We start from the raw sequence: 20,927 nt of genomic DNA, 5'->3' as shown, positions 1-20,927 counted from the left end.
CTTAGTTATCGGTACTGGTAAAATCCACTATCGGACGACCTCTAGTGTTTAACGTAATTGCGTATGCTAATGTAGCCTATGACCAACTGAATTCTATAAATTATTATGAAGGAATTTAAAAAGTCCCATATTTGATCTTTTTCTCTCCCTTACTGTTTATGTTGTTTGCAAACTCTTTACTTTGGAAGATAACGTGGTAAAATAAACATGTTTGACAACAACAGCACGTGAAGTACCAGGTTGAACGTAGTAAGAAGATTCCTTAAACGTCACAAGGAGATGTACGGACGTAACTACGTTTCTGCAAAATTGTAAAATACCCATAACGTGAAAAAAAAAAAAAAAAACTGACATCTGTTACATTAAGTACGTCGGATACGACCTTTTAACAACGTGAAAAGCATTAAGGTAATTGTGTTTGCAGGGTAGTTTCCATGTAGAAAGTTACAACTTCTCTAGAATCTGAAATATTTCCCATGTTTTTGATCACGACGACTGAGCATGGGAAGCTGACAAATTGTATGAACATTTTTTTCCCAACAACAGATACATACAGTATGTTTAACAATGTGATTAACATATATATACATATGTATAAAGTGAAGTGTAACTGAATGACGTTTATTTAGTGAATGTACATGATGCTCCTCTGCTCTGTCACAGGCAGTATATGAAAGTAAACAACAGCCACGCCCCCTCCTGTGTAACGTCACGCCGCTGTGTGCAGTGGCTGTAGGAGGCGTGGCTGACGAGTGACGACCCGCAGGGCTCGTGCTGGTTTATAAATCCGTCCAGTGATGCACGCTAAACCAATGATTCAATGTTCATAACTTCACACGTCACTAAAATGCACTTCGAAAATCCACATCGACTTAAACCTAAACAAATCATGTGAATTAAAGTTGCGAAATGCACTGAATGTAGTGGACTTCAATCCATTACACTTTCATGCAACTTTATCATGACCAGTTTTATGTATAGTTTGAGCAAAGAGCTGTAGCCACGACGGAAACCACAGTTGCACACAAGAGTTTAACAATAATAACATGACGGATGCATCTAGATCAGACTGTGAAATATACAAATGTAAAATTAATTGCTAAAATGAATATACGAGTTACTAGCATATTTTGTGAAGATGTAATCCCGCTGAATCGTCGAAATGAATCTGCACTTGACAACATGCACACCACACGCTCCATGAGTGTAAAACACGCATCTGACCTACATGAAACGCAAGCAGCCAATCTCAAACAGTGTGCAAGAAAGATGGCACATTTTCGCTTTACCTTGTTTGCGGTTTGCTCAAGAGGGCGTGATGTCCTCGGTGCACACAGATGGACCGAAATCAGGAGATCATTTGAGGCCAAGCACATGTACCTCACTTCAGCTCACTGGATGCATGTGACAGCAGCACGGCACGGTGGATGATTTCCCCTCCGCAGCCCGAATAAAACTTCCTGACGGCCGATGGCCTCCTACGCAGTCTTCCTTAAATTGTTGTTTCCACACTTGTGACAACGGTTATCGGTTCGTCATCCGAAAAATTGTTGAGTATTTTCCTCACGATCTTGCAAAGTGAAGCGCTCTAAATGATCGACTGTCGTGACGACACAACGGTTTGAATTTCCAAAACCATTCTGAAATGTGACGAGCGTCTAAATCCAGTTGAATATCCGTCAAGTGAGGCGTTTTACATGTTGTGTTTGTCCAAAGGTGATTTTTCCCCCTGCGTACACCGGACAGGGAGAGGTGAAGGAGATCTCGATCTAACTGGCTAGATTGTCTCTACATAAGCAACACTTATAACTCTTTTGGCGCCATATTAATGACGTACCAAAAATTTTCCGTTCCCAGCGAAGGGTGAAAAGCTTATTTCTGCTCTCGAGCATCACACACGGCGGAAAAAACAAGCAGCAAATCCTTTCACAATACCTGTCAAGTTTTCAAATGTCCATCAAGAAGCGAGCGAGGAGCAAAATGTGAGCGGCTTCTTTCCTCAAATGAGGGAACGGGGCGGTTCACAAAAATAATCGACCGTTTTACAGTGAGTCCGATGGGGGGAGCCAAGAACAAACACGAAAGAGGAAATACTGTTTGAAATTGATACAGCAAATATATGGCAACTTCACTTTCACAGTGAATGATTCCTAATACAAACACACTCTGTTCGGGAATACTGCACATCAACTCTTTGACCAGATAATCACAATACTGAAGCCTACATCACTGTCTGAAGTGTCCTCCTGTATTTCACAGTCAAAGGTATAGGAATATGAGTTGTTATAACTAATATAAATGGGGAGTTGACAAATAACATGTCCATTAACTTTCTGCAACATCAAGATTTTTAGTGGTGTAACCATTTTTTCCTACAGTTTTTCAACCAATATTTTCAATTTTTTATTGAGTTAATTCACCTAAATGGCGAATTACAATAAAAAGGCCACAATGGTGTGACAGATAGATCAATGAAAAGAAATGGGCTAGTTAACAGACAGTTTTCTAGGTTTACAAAAGATTACTTAATAACCAGTTAACTCACTGGACGCTTATGCTTGCTAGAATTATCATCTGAAGAGGCATTTCCCCTGTTTCATTCCCATTCATTCCCACCTCTGTTGGCACAAAAATGATAACATATACAGTATATTATTGTTATGTGCAGACTTTTGTGATAATTGAATATGAATCTAAATTAATAGTGATAACTAATAATAGCAGTATAAAATTTCACAGTAAATACCTTTAAAAAATTTAACGTAACAGTCAATTGATCAATCATTTAAACAGCACAGGTTAGGACAGCTTCCTCATCTTATATAAAATATCATGATTCATATTAAACTTTGCTATTTTTGTAAACTCTATCAGTGTTTATAAGATCCAGGAAGTCTTTAGAGACTGTAGCCAAAGTCTTGATATCTTCAAGTCAATAAGACTGATGACTGATGCTGAAATGTCTATAGTCTCTATTCAGTACATATCAGCATGAACTACATTTCACTGCTTGTTATGGAATTAATATATATATATATATATACTGTATATACTGTATATACAGGGTTACTTTTAAGATGTATTCCACTACAGATTACAGAATACATGCTGTAAAATGTCATTTGTAACATATTCCTTTAGATTACTCAAAGTCAATAATGCAATCGAAATACTTTGGATTACTTCTTCAGCACTTTGGCAGATTTTTTCACGTGTTTTGACTATAAAAGAAGCATTTTAGCTTAGCATAAAGCTGTGTTCAAATATAAATTTATCCAAGGTTAACAATTTCTGCATTAACTTTCTTCAAAACCCCACAGAGTAAACACAATGACATCATCTTCTGATTGTATAACATCATATCCACCTTTTCACTCATAACAGTGTGAAAGCGCCCTTTTTCTCCTCATTTCAATGTAACGCATCACAAAGTGTTTCATGGCTGTTCAAACACTCCTCGGATCGCATAATTTATATTCCAAAAAAGCAGACAAAACATTTAATGAAACAAATGAGAATAAAATGCAAAGTAATCTCTTCAGTAATCAAAATTCTTTTTGAATGGAACTGTATTCTGATTACCAATGATTTAAATTGTAGTAATGGAATACACTTACGAATATTTTGTATTTTAAATACGTATTCCCGTTACATGTATTCCGTTACTCCCCAAACCTGTGTGTATATGTATATAGTTGCTGAAATGCTTCGTTTTTACCAATAATTGGACAGTTTGAAAGTCTGAAAGTTCTTTGAGAGCTGAAGAAAGGGAGCACTCCATTCTGACCATAACGTTTAATTGAATATAGTATGATGTTCATTTATGAGGCATATTGTAAATAAACGTTTTCTTTTGACCCAGGACCACAATAAATTTAGCAACAGAAGCACATTTACTTCCCGAATTATAGTGTTCTTCTCACTAAGCAGACGACTCATCAGATGTTTTCCCCTGTAAACCACATAAAACCTGCAATTATTTCACCACAGTCATCAGTTTCAATGTCTCAAAGGGATTAAGAGAAAGAAGCAGGGTGCTTATAAACCTCAGGAATTTTATCTTGATGAGCAATGTGTTAGATTATTGAAAGTGTTTTCTTCACATTCAGTGTTTTGTGTGTGTGTGTGTTAAAAACCACTTCATATTAGCTGCACATTTATCAACATTCACCTCAAGAGACAGTGAGTACAGATATCTGGCCACAGGTCACTACAGTGTGTTTTTGTTATCACTTTCGGTGGCATTTTTGCCAGGAGTCCTGGTTCAATTCTGAACATGATAAATAGACAGGCGGTGAATTTACCCCAGTAAATTCACCCCAGATTAATTTACAGATTAACCATAATAACAATACAATAACAGGCAATGGTAGCATCTCCAAAGATATAAGAGAACAATCATTAGAAAAAGAAAAAAGAAATATTTTAATTAGACATACTTTTCCCATTCTTCATTCATTTGAAGTTAAGTTCATTATAAAAAGCCTTTAAAATGGAACAGATTAAAATATTCTACCTTTGCGAATATAGAATTTGTCAAATTATGAAGTTTAATGTGTTAACAAATCTTATACACATTATAATGTCTTTAACAGTTAACTTTATACTTAAATTATTTTTATCAGACCAAAAAGATGCATTCTTTTAAAAAAATGTGACAATTGACAATTTATAAAACAAATGACACGATAATATATATATATATATATATATATATTATTTATTTATTTATTTATTTTTTACAAAAATAACCTTCTTTTCCAGCATCTGTAAACTAAGAAGGCAAAATATGTGTGGGGTAGATGTTGTATAAAATCTATAAATGCAAAAATTTGTAGGGCAGCATCCAGGACGAATAAGAATGGAATTCCAATCAGATTTCCCTTTTAGGGGGGTTATTTACTTTCTGTCATAAACACTTGTCTGATGTCAAATATATTCTTATCCATAACAAGGACATCACTGTCTTTTCTCTGCCGCATTATAGGCCATTATACTCATTAAATAAACAAGCCCAGAAGAAATATCTTTGATCACAGTTATTGTTTTATAGCAAGGGTCTTCAACAGTGGGTCTGCCATTTATTGTTTGAGCTCAAACTATTTTTGTAAAAATATGACAATACGCAAATTGCAGTTCATTTATGACCTTACATGTTTTCAGTGCTTTTCCCCCCCTAAAAGGTCTACATGATTCGATGTCATTTAAAAAACAGTTGTAAACAAAGAGCCCTTTTTTTTCTTGTGTAGCTGTACAATAAATACTTCTTTACGTTTCTAAATATTATCTTTAAAATAAAATATTACATCAAATACACCAAATCATATCATACATCCCAATTTTCTCTCAATATAAGTTTCCAAATCTTTCCAAAACAATCTTGCAATAATTCTAGAAATTAAGAATTGTTTCTTTCTTCAATCCACAGAATCCACAAGCATATGAAATGCTCAGTTTAAATCTTTCCAAGACACGTTTGGGTGGATAAATCCTATGCGATATTTTGTGTTACTTTTTAACTTTGTTAATGATACAAAATTTTTTCTGTATTTTCCATGCGCTGTAACAAGATATACTTCCAAATAAAGAAGAGCAATACAAGCTTGCTGTTTATATATATATATATATATATATATATATATATATATATATATATATATATATATATATATATATATATATATATATATAAACATCAACATATCCACGATAAATGTGTTCACAAATCTCCTGACGATAGGTGGCAGTGTGTCGCGTGTCTGTAAATGCGTCATTAGCGGAAGCTAGCGGGTGACGTCATATGTCGCGTCCAGTGCACACATGGCGAGTGCAGACGTTGAAGACTTCATTGGGCAGAACCGGCAGCTGTCGGACCTCGTCGAGACGTTTCGCAGCATCTCTGAGAGCCACAAACACTGGAAGAGCAGGAGAGAGTTTATCTTCAGAAACTTCAATGACTATGAAGGTTCTCATCTAGATCATCTGCTCGCGCTCTCCATGGTGTGGGCGAATCACGTGTTCCTGGGCTGCAGGTCAATAACAACACACCTCTGGTTATCTCATTTCGATAAGTACAACGTTTTACTGCCGTTACTCTTGAAACATTTACTTGTGTGTACGATATCATATTAATATCTAGCGGTAGATCTATACAGTTTGTTTTTAGACATGGGGCTCTTTAAGCCTCATTAGAGTCCACAATTCATTTTTTTCCATCTGTGGCGTAAATGTTTTGTGTGTGTTAATGCCTTATAATTAGGGTGACCAGATTTCTGCTTGTGGAAAATGGGACAGCCCCCTCCCAGCAAAAATGAAATTGACTATCCTTACCTAGGTGCAGATCAATGCGAAGTAGAGGGTGCATCTGCATCTGGAACTGTTGTCACCTGGTACTTTTCGCTGACAGCAGTTTTTCTCAGTGTACGCTTAAGAGTTTATCATAAAATGCAGAGCAGTCCAGTCCAAAATGTGAAAAACATTGTCTTAATGACTGTTAAACTGAGTCAAGATTTATCCGGTGTCCATGCTGCGTTCATTAATGAAAACACACGCTCCACAGATGCAGATGTCCCAGGCAGGCATAAAACAAACTCCAAGACCTTGGCTAAGACTCCAAAATTGATGGTCTTGCTCTCCAGCTCACGAAAAACGTCTGTCCATCTCTCAGACACAGCCATCTTGTTCATGTTCCACTCAGTGATGCGACCAGTGACAGTGTTTTTCACGCAAGACCACTCATCAAAGAGCATGGTTTCATCAATCAAACTGAAAAAGTCTGCACGCAGATCTTTGAAAATGTGTAGTATTCTTTCAAGAGCTGGACCAAGAGAGAGGAAATGTGTGTTGCCATGCTGCAGTAATTTCTGATAGTCCAGCTGCACAAAAGCGAGTTCGTTGCATATGACAGCTTCATATTTGGTGCAGGCAGAAGAAAATTTCGGATCATACAATTTCTTGATCAATTTCGCAGTGCAGTCAGCCGACCGAAAACAGAATAATAAGCAAAAAGTCCTTCACTTACATGCACATTGTCAGATTCGGAACTTTGCTTCACAATAAAATTGCTAACACTTGGTGTGGCACACTTTTAACAGCATCTGCATGCTTTTTTTGTATGAACATGCTTCGCGATGTCGGTGTGGCCTCCATGGGCGATGGAAAAGTGAGCTCCACAAATCTCACACCTCACTTTACAAGGCTCTGACTGTGACTCCTTTTTTTAGAAATGTAAACTCTTTTTGAAGATCCTCATTAAATGTGCATGCATGCTTCCTTGACATTTTCCAGCCGCAATTTCATCTGTGTGCTCTTTCAAACTGACTCTTCAATCAGTTCACTAACAGGACGTCTACTGATGGGGGATTGTGATTGGATAGTTTAATCCAATCATGTACTTTAAATAACACGGTGTGATTTTATTGGTTTTACAAGCTGTATCCTTGGCTACCTTTGATTAGAATACTCATGTGACTGAGAAAGCCGCATAGGCGATAGGGAAATACAGAACAAAACAAGATTTTTTCAGAATAAGTCGGGACATGGGAAAAACGGGACTTCTGGTCACCCTACTTATAATACATGTCACACTTTCATGTCCTGATGTATCTTAAAGACACCCTGGGCTGTTATGACATAACAAATGTCATATGATGATACACTTATTTTATAGTATTAAATAAGCATGATTAATGAATAAAAATGACTGTCACAATGCAAATTGCAAAAATATTTTAATGGTCCTCAAAAAAGCCTGATTTGCTTGAAATTGAATTTACTTTTGAATTTGGGGTGAAATATGACTCTTCATGAGATTCATCCTGTTAATTGAAAATGGCAACCCTGTTTACCTTGTTTGAGGTCTCAGGAGGAGGTTCTTGTTCAGGTACAAAATTATATGGTAAAATGGCTATAGAGTTACAGGGACTGTTAAAATATTAAAGGCACACAATCGCATTCTGAGATATGTTTCAACATGTTTGGTAAACATAAAATTGCAAGTTACTAGCAGAGGAATTTTTTTTTCGGCACTGCTCTTTAGCACAGATGTATCTGATGGTATAGGTGGTTGATCACCATATCAGTGTGGATCTGACTAGCTACACTTGTAGTGACTCAGGGGAAAGCAGGAACATGGTTTTGAACAAATAACATTTTTTATTTACTGGTTCATTTTCAACGAGGACACCCCCATAGTGTACTTTTAAAAAGACTTTGGTCCTCAAACTGTTGATTTGTGAATGTGCAGGTATAATCCAGTGCTGCTGGAGAAAGTGAAGGAGATGGCCGGGGGGATTATTGTTGAAGATGCTCCTGTTTTTAAAACCAGAGATGAAATCATTAAACAGCAGCAGAAGGTAAACTTGGTTAGCGTGTGTAATGAGTGGCAAGTTTGCTTTTAATGTTTGGCTGTGGTTGTAATCAGTGGTAGTGGTAATGTTCTTGCAAACAGCTCTCAGCTTAAAGGGGTCATGACATGAGGAATAAAATGTTCCTTGATCTTTTAACATATAAGAGGTCATTGTACTATTAAAAACAGACTGTAAGTTTCAGAACTGAAAACTTCCTCCTTAATAGAAAAAGAGCATTTATTTAAACCAAGCTGCAAAAACAACTTGTTTGGAATTTGTGGAACTTGTGACGTCACAAGGACGAAATACATCTGCATATGGCAAGCCTTTTTTCCGTCATTGCACCCATGGCCATGGGTGCTCAGTCAGTCACACAGGTGAAGAGGAGAGAGATGGGCCTGTCATAGGAAATTCATCCTAAATGGACTTACACAGGACACCTTTATGTGCCTGTCTGGATTTAAATGTTTTTCTACATAAACATGCACAGACATCTTTGACCACTTGATACATATCTCGGGCCCCTTTTAAAAGATGCAGTGTCAAGTTACAACTCTGAAGAGAAGCTCTCTGTTATTCAGCTGCTGCCTCACATTCTTTCGCCCATCTGCGTTATTTTTAGTTGTTGGTGTATGATAAAATGATACTGGAAACTGGATGTGTCTTAAGCATATTTTAGAGTGGATTTTTGTATGTTCAGCTCATATCATACCAGTCATAATATGATTCAGGCTTTGAAAAGGAACTGTTAGTGAAGGATGGGGCAGTTAGAACACTTGGACGCGATCACAAAAACCGTGAGTAAACAATTTAATTCACAGAATTAAAACACATCTCTTTTTTTCTTTTTTTTTTCTCTCTCCTCTCTCCCCAATTTGGAATGCCCAATTCCCAATGCGCTCTAAGTCCTCGTGGTGGCGTAGTGACTCGCCTCAATCCGGGTGGTGGAGGACGAATCTCAGTTGCCTCCGCGTCTGAGACCATCAATCCGCGCATCTTATCACGTGGCTTGTTGAGCGTGTTACTGCGGAGACATAGCACGTGTGGAGGCTTCACGCTATTCTCCGCGGCATCCACGCACAGCTCGCCACGTGCCCCACCGAGAGCAAGAATCACATTATAGTGACCACGAGGAGGTTACCCCATGTGACTCTACCCTCCCTAGCAAACGGGCCAATTCGGTTGCTTAGGAGACCTGGCTGGAGTCACTCAGCACGCCCTGGATTCAAACTCGTGACTCCAGCGTCTTTACTCGCTGAGCTACCCAGGCCCCCATTAGACATCATCGATTATAATGGGTTCTATTGCTTTTCTCTCGCATCCGGTGTAGACGGGGTGTGAGTGTTAAAGAGTGCCTATTATGCTATATAGGGATTTTACCTCTCCTTTAGTGTGTAATATAGCTATTTGTGCATGTAAAAGGTGTGCAAAGTTACAAAGCCCATGCCAAAGGGAGTTACTCTCTCCCACAGAAAACACTGCTCCTGAACTGCCTGAAATGCCTGGCTTGCAGTCTAGCCATTACTTCCGTGACATAGCTAGGTCATTATGTAACACATTTGCATAATGCCCGCCTCAGGAATGCGCTGCTCAGGAAGCTTCGGGAGCTGAAACTTGGTTATGGTAAGGGGCGTTACATTTCCGACACATGCTCTTAAGCGGTTGACCAATCACAACAGACTGGGCCAGCTGACCAATCAGAGCAGACTGGGCTTTTCGGAAAGGGGGGCTTTAAAGAGACAGGAGCTACAACAGAGCGTTTCAGACAGAGGGTGAAAAGAGGTGCTGCCGCAATGTACAGTATGAGAAAAATAATGTGTTTTTTGCACATTAAATTATGTAAACCTATTCTAGTAGACCCACAAAATACAATTATGAACCTGTTAATGAGCATAATATGGGCTCTTTATCAGTTGTGCTTGAGATGAACAGTTTAATATATTTGGATGCAATGTGTTGGATGTGCGTTGTGTAAACCCTGAAATGTTGTTTTATAATGTTGAGGGGCTTGTTCATTCTCTTCCAATAGAGTTTCAAAAATGGCTCTATTCGAGGGGCTGCACTGTGTTAGCCAATCATAACACTGTACGTTTATGTTGAAGTTTTAAGGAGGCGCTTAGGCCAAAACAAGCGTTTTCAGACAGAAGGCCAGAGACGGTGCAAAATTATAATATATTACTAAATTTACTTTTAATGCAAAAAACTTTAACATTATTAGTGGACCTAAAGGGAAAAAAATAAAACTATAAAAATAAGACCATTTCATGACCCCTTTAACACAGAGTGTTTGAAAGCATTAATTTATGTCTTTTCGTTACTAAGGAAAAAGCATTGTAGTTCCTAAATATTTGCTTTTTCTAAAGTTAACTTGAATTCGTTTTAGATCATTAGACATTAAATGACAGTTGCATTAGGTATTGTATTAGTGCTGTGTTAAAGTCTTTGCCTCTTGTGTGAATTGTGATTTTGTGAACATTGTATATGGTCAGATTCTGGTGGTAAAGTTTGGTGCATCTTTCATTTCATTGGTGTTGGATTATGCAATCATCAGGTGTGGGAAAAAGTATTTGCCCTGATTTATTTAAAGTAGACACTGTGTTCTAACATTAGAACTATAAATGAAACGGAGCATAACAAAAAAGTATGATTGCAATGGAGATATATATAATATATATACATTTCTATGTATTTATTTTCCTGCAGAGGTGATGCCTGGAGGTCTCGACATTTTTAGGCAGCATCATTAAACCACATGAATGAGGAACATGGGAAGAAAATTAGAGAACTGCTGCACATCACAATTTCCATGCACACACTTTTAATCGACAACCTTGGAATGGCAAGCCTCGACTTGTGCCGTTTTTTTTCCTTGGTGTATGCAAGATTACCCATTTTTTAAATACTTTTCAAATGTTTCTATTTTTGTAGCCTTTTAGCATAATTGTTTTTAGTCTGGTTTATCAGTTGTAGTGGCCAGGCTGTGCATGTACTTTTCTATATTAAAATGATATCATTCTTTAATGAAAAATGTTTTATTTTTTCTATACAGCATATTAGAAGTATAAATGTTCTTATAAGACAAATTCACAAAAACTAACTTTCAAAACACTAACTTTGCAATCCTTAACATTGTCATCCAGATATCCACACATTCTTTGAAAAATTACCGTAACTACTTTGTGTCCAACTTCAGTGTTAAATGTACATGCCCTCTTATTATATCTGAAGCACAAACACATGTAAAGAGCCAAACGGGTGTATAATCTTTCAGTGTCAACCCTTGATAAGTTGAAGCATCTTCAGGTGGTTTATAGAAGAACATGAAACTGGAAATATTCAGAGGATGCTTATTGACAACATTTTTGCCAACATTCAGCATTCCTTTAAAACATCAACTGCATCAATCCAACTATAGTACATCAACTATAGTCAAATTCTGTTAGCAATAACTTATCATGCAGTTAAAAACAATAAATAAGCACACAAATATTGTTGGTTTTATTCATATGAATTGAGTGTTGTCTTAACGGGTGGCACTTAGATATGTTTGCTGATGTGACATTACGAGTCGACCCAGCTCTGCTCTACGATAGCAGACACTCTCTTCTCGTACTCGCGTTTGTTCTCCTGATAGAGCTGTGCGGCCTGACTGTTTGCTGGGCTGTTCGGGTTTGGCTCGTCCAAAAGAGACTAAAAATAATCACAACAATTACTGATTAATGGAACAGTTCACCCCAAAATTATACATATCATTTATTCACCCTTATGCCATTTCAAACTTTCTTTAAATTAAAGATATTTTGAATAATATCTCAGCTGTTTTTTTTTTTTTTTCATTCAATGCAACTTTAAAGCTAATAGATATGGACTAAAAGCAGCAAACCTTTTGATTTCACAGGGTCTTTCAATTGTAAAATATTTATACATTATGGTAGTATTGTATGCTGAACGCTTAATTTATTCTGATATAAATTTAAAAAATCATTGTATTACGGTATTGCGAATCATTATTGAGAATAATGGAAATCACAAACCTCAAAAGTGAAAATTTCTAGACATTACAGTAATGTGAATTTGGGGGGAACTGAATTTACAGTAATGTGTAGAGCCCGACCGATACAGGATTTGAGACTGATACAGATTTTAGAGAGGGAAAATTCACTGATGAATGGAATGAAAACAGACCTTTTTCTATGTGGATTTTTCACAGATTTTGCACTGATATAACTATGCAAAGGTACTCAGAAAGCTGCTTTCTTAAATATTTTTATCAAAGAATATTTGACATTATTATTATTCATTGTCAACCAATTCTAGAAATGGACACTGAGAAAATAAATACAAATACAATAAATAGCTAAATAAACATCAGTACTGTATGTTTAGTATCAGTCAAATGCTGACCATTTTAATAAATAATAAATTAAAATAAAATAAATAGCTAAATAAACATCAGGGGCCGGCTGCATCAGCTATATGTAAGTTACAACTTAGCCTAGTTGTGGCTTAAATGGGCACTAAGTCACAATTTACGCTTTACTAAATATTTGAGCGTTGCACCATTAAATTTATGTAGGACGTAACCTTACATATAAACTTAATATATACGGCAGCCTCCGACCAGGAGTAACTGATGGAATAAAAAAATCAGACTGATATTTAATGACATCAATGAGCTCATGTTTTGGTTGACAGGCATCAGTCCTTTCGACATATGATGGCGTTGACATTTACACTCATTTACATTTACGAGAGAGAGAGAAAAAAAAACTTAAGCAGCTCTTCAGCATGAAACCGTTCTAACGGTGCCATTTTTAGGGTGCGTCGCCCAGTGTCAAGTTTCAACACATACAAAATATATAAATATAAGATATTAAAATGAATGTCTATTTTTCCAGCCTGTTCTATTAGTATGTATCACCCCTCATTTATTTTAGATACAGAAATAATATATTATTATTTACACAGGGCAAATATACTATTTATTAAATCTACTTTTATTACATATCCTATTTTAATGTCTGGAAAACCAGACTTTTAAATATTACATTTTATAAATGCAATGACTGGAATTGTTCGATTGAAGGGGGTACCAAACTGTGAATCCTGAACAAAACAGTTACATGTTTACACATTAGCTTCCATTCAGCAGACAAGCAATGAAAGTAGCTGCGTGGTTAGCTATAAGCTCATTGTCACGGAAAGTAAAAGATGGATGTTGTTTATTACCTTTCTAGCATTGCGTCTCACCAAATAGGTAACAATGTAGCGTGAAATCAACACTCAACAGACACAATCCACCACCGCACCGTTGTCTACTGAGCTGCAAAAAGATGCTCTGATGTTTACCTTTCAATCTGCTACATTACTGACTGCACTGACAAACTATAGCTGGCTAACAGCAAACAGACATGAGTGACATGGTTGTCAGGGACAAGGTTAACATTATATTAGTTATATTGAAAAGGGAAAATGATGGGGTCATTGTTTATTAACTTTCCAGTATGTATTTCACAAACTAGTTAGCAATTTAATGAGAAGAGATCGCTCAAATCCACACCGTTGAACTCCGCCCTGTCTGCAGAGCCACCGTCGGCTCAGAGTCAGCTCTGTAAACAATGTCAGAGCACCCTCTGCTGGACAAACTATGCTATGACACCAATTCTAAAGTATTGTTTTCTGCATTATATGTTCTGAAAAAAAAGTTTTCATATCTGCGCATATCGGTAAAATATATGCCGATGCTAATATATCGGTGAAAGGCTAATATCAGCTGACCGATTATATCGGTCGGGCACTAGTAATGTGAATTTATGCTGCTTTTTTTCTTTAATCAGTCAATTTTCCTGAATCACACACTTTCCAATGAACATGATTTGTGCACTTAATTCTAAATTATGGCAAGAACGTATCAGAAATATATTGGACAAATAATATATTAAAAATAGATTAAATATGTAAACCAAACAACCCATCCCAGAAAACAAAGTGACATTTTAACCTGTAGTTAATACAATGAACTAAATGAATAATAAGAGGTGAATGCGGTAACTGCAAATGCAGGTGTAAACAGAAGCATATGAATCCGTTACAGACCTGTATGGACGTCAGTATGGAGGAAACGTCATATGTGGGACTCCAGCGATTCTGCAGAATGTCTAAACAAATACTGCCATCTGCATACACTAATATATGACACAAAATCATTAATATTCAATGTGATCAAGGAACACTGCAAAATTCATGATCATTTAATATTGAACTGTTAGCAGCCCACCGTTTGGGTGAAACATTTTGGAGATGAAGCGAACTGTAGGAGGTTTGTTGGGATATTCTTCTGAAAATTCAATAACTAGCTTAAAAGTTCCTGCAGGAAGAGACACAATTGACATAAAAATAACATCTTCAGACAAAACTGAACATGAAGCAACCAACAGCACATTGTTAACAGACTGATGAGTCAACATCACTGATGCTGCTGCTGCAGTCAAAATTGCTTTTAACAAACTGAAATGAAGAGAAATTAGGTGCGTTATCATCAGTGTTATATCTGAGCCACACTAAAGGATATACATAGCTTGAATTAACGTCTTTCTGGTTATTTATATATGAAATGAAAGAATGGCTGACTCACCATCTTCAAATGGAGTTCCTACAGGCCTGTAATGTAACACACAGGATCGGTCATGAGAAAAACTACTGACTCAATATGGAAGTGATGCATGATACACGGCTCATGATATGTACAGCAAAGACTGCAACACTCACATCTTTAAGAGTTTTATTATATTGCAGTTTAATTATTTTCAATTCCTGTCATTTTGGCAACTGTATTATCATGCAAACAGCCATAATGGTATAAAAATATATAACATGCAAATATAGATGTAATATCAATTGTAGGGTCGGGGGGACTACTCATTACAATTATTTCATTTCCATATACAGCTAGCTAAAGCAGACATGAGTGCAGACCCCAGTAATGAAATTTGCCACCTTATATACTGCTAGCCTATTGTCAGTATAAAAAGTAATAAATTAACTCACTGTATGTTGTTTGTTTACAGCAAAACTGCTCTGTGAGAAAGGCATAAGATGTGGGGGGACCATTTTGGGGATTACGAACACACTGATGGGGGGGTCCCCACATAAAGTTCTGCTTAAGGCCCCCCAAAAAAGCTAGGACCGGCACTGCTTCTAGCACATGTTTACAATGAAAATCAGTTGATAAACAGTGTGGATGGATGGAAAAATGCATTCTATGTGAACAGCCCCTTAACAGTGGCATAGCCACGGGTGTGCCAGGGTGTCCTTTTTTTAAGCTTAATAATTACGCTTTTTTTCCACTTAATAAGAGGTCTGTAAAAATGCATTATGAGGTCAAATAATGCGGTTATGGAAATTCAATACATCTGTAACAAAATGTAGTCGATTATAAAGACTATAATATACTTACATTTTACAGAGGTCGTCTCAGATTACATGTGCAGTCTTGCAACAGATTCTAAGGACACAAGCGCGCACTTTAAGAAAGTTCATACTACCGAGTTCGGCTTTTCTGCATCATTATTCATAAATATGTTTGTTGTTTTCTTTTCCTCCCCCGTTATATAGGCCTATTAGCCTATGCATATTATGGAATATTTGGACTTGGAAAGGTACTGTACCACATTGTTAATTCCGTGACCCTGCTTGGTTTTAAGATGAGACGTATCTGCCTGTATACATGACAGATTTCATTTCAAATATTGGTTGAGTATATGTTCCCATTAGATGATATGAAAATATAACAACTGTCTTACCATCTGTTTGTGTTAGTTTGCATGAAGCCAGACACGATGTTATCCTTCATTAGGCAAATATTGGCTCAATAATTTAACATTAGTATTCATTTTGTTTACATTTATTGTCACATTACAACCTCCCTGTACTTCCTAAATGCAAAAGATTTTTCTGTTACACGATTCATCACATATTTATTTCTTATCCAAAATTACGTTTTTGAGCCAGAGAATGTAAAACCTGGTATGCTGTTTGTGTCAATATTCCTTTATAGTGTAAACTGTCCCTCCATTTACATTTGTCTTTCACATATTTTGGAAAATAATTATAAATTGTTCTAAAATAATCAAATCCTAATAACATTTCTGATATAATTTAAGTCTAATATTTGGATAAATTAACAGTCCCACCTACTCCACTGATAAATGTGTCATTCATTTGTTTAGTGAAGTCATTATAAGGTAACACAGAGCTAACAACAAATTAATGCAATGGTCGTAACGGCAGGCTACATGTCAGTTATTGTGGAACAGTTCTCGCACACCCTGTTTTCCCTTGGCACACCCAGAGCCTTGTTTCTAGCTACACCACTGCCCCTTAGGTGGCGGTCTTTGGTCATGGTGTCTTGCTCTCTTATCAGCGTCTCGCAGCATAAACAATGCCTTTTAAAACACTGTCAAGTTGAAAGGAGTTTAATTTTTAAAAAGCGCATCTCGATCCTGGCATTCTGTTGCACTCCGTCTAGCATCCTGTTTGAACAGCTCCTGTTGCAGCACTGGGCTCAGATACACGTGTTACCACGATGAGGTACAGCCGCAAATGCAGCTTCAAAACAGAGTTCAACGGAATACCATTACTATCTGGGAATATTACTACCGTACATACAGCTTGAGTCTGGGGTGGCACCATGGAACCAGCATACTATGCAACACTAACATAGAACATTTTTTCTTTTTTTTCCCCTTAAGGCTTGAGAAAATGAACAGGCAAAATCTTTTGATTTCTTTTTTTATTGTATCCACTTTTGTTAACAGCCAGGTGTGTTTTTTGTAATTACAAGCAATATAACACGTGCTGTTTGGTTGTAAATGTATTCGCTGCGCCCTCTAGTGCACTTAGAAGACAACATCAACTTATAAGTCTGGTGATCACTGATGTATTGTAGCGATCTTCCCCTAACTGAAATAATGTATTTAAAATTCAAATATAATTCGATTTTTGTAATATTTAAGTGAAAAATTCAAATTTAGTTTCTCTGCCCTGTTGACAGCCCTACTGGTGGCCGGTGCTTTTCAAAATTGGGGAAACACTGATAATCATTTTTGTTATTTGCAATGTTGCTCCCAAAAGCTGCTCAAACAGTCAAATTTCTTTATGAAAATAATGAACTAAGCACAAAACTTACAATTAAAAGTGGCTATAGTCAAAATATCTAATTATGAAAGCTGAAATAAATGTTACATCAGATTGCAAATAACTGTGCATGTATCTCTGAGCCACGGAACACTCTGGGCTCGACAGGTGCTTTTACATTTCACACACTGTCAATCACATTTATCACTGTTTGAGTTATTGCCTATTTGTTGCTAAGTTCCTCGCATTTGAGAGCTTGACCAATCAATATAAATTATTGAAATGCACAAAGAGTGATATTTAATTTAGTTTGAACTCGTCATTGCTGAATTTCTTTTAAATCTTAGGAAAAGCCGTGAAGTCTTTCTGTGTAGTCTTAAAGCAATCACCACTGTAATTAACTGACCCAAAAATCACAGCGTTCCACAGCATGATGTTATTTTCTGAAGGTGCACCGCTCACGCCGGTTGGAGGGTCTTCTTGAAGTCTGACAAGATAAAGAGACTTGAGTTAAATCTGTCATACTCTCAAACAACTCCACATTATACCCATGATTTATTATAAAGCTTCAAGAATAACATTTATACATTGAACGATCTAATTTATCTTAGTCTGATAACACAACAGATAAAGAATAGCTCATAGTATGAATACACAGAAGATAACTAGCAAACAACACTTTAATCACAAAGATCCAATTTAATCTGCATTATGTTAATTAATAGCAACTCTAAATGTAGAACATCACCATAATGTTATCTTAAGGTGAATCTGCACATTGACTGAACAATATGTACAAAAATAAATAATAGTGAAAAATGTATCAAAAGACATTAATAATGAAGACTTTCATATGTATTATAAGGATGAAATATTCATTTTTGTTGGTTTAGGAATGGCTGCATCTCAAACCTACCAAGACAGACAACATTTTGGGGCACTGTAAGTCCAAACATTCTTTATGCCCTTACAAACAATGCTGCAGTTGTATCATAAGACAGTGATGGTGTCAGCACAGCATGATTTCTATATTCATGTCCTCCAAGGTACTTAAAAGGAATACGGTTGTATTACCATGGTACATATCCAAAAACACGGTAATATAATGGAACATGCAAAAAAAAAACAAAAAAAACAACAACAACAACAACAAAAAACACCAACAACAATAAAAACAACATGGTGTTGTAACGGTTAGGGGTGGGCGATATACCGGTAGACATGATAAACCGGTATACATTTGGATTATCGTCTCTATCGCGGTAACGCAAAATTGCAAAACAAGAAATGTGTACAGCACATAACACGCACGCAGTACACACACTGTCGTATAAATGGAGGAAGGCGGAGGGACTGCTCGTTCCTCAAACTCATTTGAATGAGAAGATGAGAGGAGATTATGAAGGAAAAAGTGTCATCGTGGTGTGGAATTGGTTTGGCTTTAGAAACGCGATACATAGAAGAAAACAGTCATTAGCAAGGTTTGTACATTGTGTATGTCGATATATCCATGTGCGCGAATATATCAGTGGTCAGGGCTTCACGTGAGACTGATACAATTATTGAAATGCAGTTTTTCACTGACAGCTGCATGTGTCTTTAGATGAAAAGCTTGTCTAAAACGCGAGAAAAAAAATTTACACAATCCACTTTTGTGGCATGACATTTCACTTGCGCTCCCGTCAAAGCAAATTCAATGACATTCATCCCGCGCTGCAAACATGCCTCCCATCCAAACACGTGCAGCTGTGATTTATGCGAGTGTTGCGCGCACACAGTCTGAAACGCGCAAGTGCGTGCAAGTCTTGGAGTCATTCTAGACCCTTCATTTGTGCTCCTGTGACAGAAAAATTGCAGATCACACCCGCTACTCATTCTGGTTTCTCTCCATGTCAAGTGGATTTTTAAAATACACATCAAAACCCTTTCTAAAATTCTGTTCCAATGATGTTTGATATCAGGAAACACAACAGCCATATTTTCCTTCAGATATTTTACATTTTCTTTATATAGTTTACTAAAAACACTAAGAGCCTAATTACGGGTTTTATTTATGTTATTTTACTTGTTGCATTGCTTTGAGATGTTAAGTTTCTTGAAAAGTTATAACAATAATCATAACACCAATAATAATAATAATAAAGAAAAAGAAGACTGAAATGTGGCATTTTTTTTTTCTTTGACTATGTTTGTCAAGATTATATCAGATGAAGTTTTCATTTATAAAGTATTTAATTCACTGACTGGATTACTCAAAATTACACTGCGACATGGCTTAATATATATAATACAACTGTATTGGTTTTTCAGAAAAATGTCACTATATCGTGATATATATCGTTAACGTGATATAAAATGACTCATATCGTGATAATGGATTTTGGTCATACCGCCCACCCCTAGTCACGGTACTATTCAAAATAAAAGACACGATACTGCCCGTGTACTTGTGTTGTTAATGTATGTAGGCAGCTCTGTGGATATTTGAAACACAGCCAGAATGGCAGTTTGCTGTATACAATTCTTCTTGTCTCGTTTGACATCAGCACACTCGATTTACTAAACATCTAATCTTATTCATGTCTTTCTTCATAACACGTACAGAGTGAATGACGTCAAACTGAATGTGCATGGACAGAAATGAAGTGTTTAAGTGTTTTCATGCGCGAGCTGCTGAAGGCCTGGCTAACGCGGCTAACGGCTAGTCGTGCGTATAAGCACATATTTAATGAACATATAATATACATGTGAAGTTTAAATGACACAAACCTCTTAAAATCTCTCATGAGTCGCCGTCTTGCTGGAGTAGACATGCTTTAATGGCGTCTTATTGTGTCACAAAACGAGCAAGCACCCGTGAGATTCAGGACGTGAGGTGCGATGCGCTAGTGACGTATTGCATGTGACACCATCAACCTGGCTGGCAACAGCCCCAGTGACGTCATAGACTATTTGCATATATTAATCGCAATTAATTCATTAAATAATCAAAATAATTATAACAAAATATAATAATACAAATATATAGGACCTTCTTTCACGAGGGCATGAACTACAATCCCATGAAGCATTTTGAATAGTGTAATCTAAAAAAAACCAAACTATTAATTTTAAGTCATTGATTATAAGTATAGAAACAATATAGTTGAAATTTACTGCAAAATATTCCGATATATACAAATATACAGTATGTAGTTTGAGGTTGTAGGGAGAGTAAGGCCCTGTCCTAAATGGCACACTTGATGTAGAGTTGCAGTCTCGTGGCCCTCATTTGCGCGTTCCCGCAAAGTCCTAAAAATGTTAAATGAGACACCCTACGGTCTCGTGGACTTTGCGGGAACACGCAAATGAGGGCCACGAGACCGTAGGTTGTCTCATTTAACATTTTAGCACTCGAAGTGGTGCTCGGGAACGCCCCTTTTGCAGCCTCAATGCGCCCCTTGG

General features: G+C 36.8%; 3 protein-coding genes across 7 annotated transcripts in view; 1 reads left to right on the top strand and 2 right to left on the bottom strand.

Moving 5' to 3' along the window:
* Window positions 1-2,046, bottom strand: part of LOC127429127 (E3 ubiquitin-protein ligase Jade-2-like) — a 96,006-nt gene extending 93,960 nt beyond the window's left edge. For 4 of the 5 annotated variants that reach the window (XM_051677959.1, XM_051677960.1, XM_051677957.1 and 1 more), the window contains exon 1: window positions 1,290-2,046. Coding sequence is in view for 2 of the 5 variants with exons in the window: in XM_051677957.1 (XP_051533917.1) it covers window positions 1,290-1,376 (87 nt within the window). In the remaining 3 variants the exon portion in view is untranslated. The remainder of the gene's footprint in view (window positions 1-1,289) is intronic. The other variant, XM_051677958.1, reaches the window with a different exon arrangement.
* Window positions 2,047-5,773: 3,727 nt separating this feature from the next.
* On the top strand, window positions 5,774-11,685 carry LOC127429171 (CDKN2AIP N-terminal-like protein). The gene is made up of 3 exons (XM_051678044.1): window positions 5,774-6,032; window positions 8,246-8,354; window positions 11,052-11,685. Exons 1-3 carry the CDS (start codon window positions 5,821-5,823, stop codon window positions 11,055-11,057), a joined length of 327 nt encoding a protein of 108 aa, XP_051534004.1. The 5' UTR covers window positions 5,774-5,820; the 3' UTR covers window positions 11,058-11,685.
* Window positions 11,686-11,831: 146 nt separating this feature from the next.
* Window positions 11,832-20,390, bottom strand: LOC127429166 (ubiquitin-conjugating enzyme E2 B). The gene is made up of 6 exons (XM_051678039.1): window positions 20,253-20,390; window positions 17,890-17,970; window positions 14,983-15,008; window positions 14,626-14,715; window positions 14,445-14,533; window positions 11,832-12,038 (listed from the first exon to the last, which is right to left on the bottom strand). The coding sequence occupies exons 1-6, from the start codon at window positions 20,294-20,296 to the stop codon at window positions 11,910-11,912; spliced, it is 459 nt and encodes a 152-aa protein (XP_051533999.1). The 5' UTR covers window positions 20,297-20,390; the 3' UTR covers window positions 11,832-11,909.
* Window positions 20,391-20,927: the final 537 nt, after the last annotated feature.

This window comes from Myxocyprinus asiaticus, chromosome 38 (genome assembly GCF_019703515.2).
Source record: "Myxocyprinus asiaticus isolate MX2 ecotype Aquarium Trade chromosome 38, UBuf_Myxa_2, whole genome shotgun sequence".
NCBI lineage: Eukaryota > Metazoa > Chordata > Actinopteri > Cypriniformes > Catostomidae > Myxocyprinus > Myxocyprinus asiaticus.
Note: the sequence above shows the minus strand (reverse complement) of the source record. Positions and strands in the feature narration are given on the sequence as shown.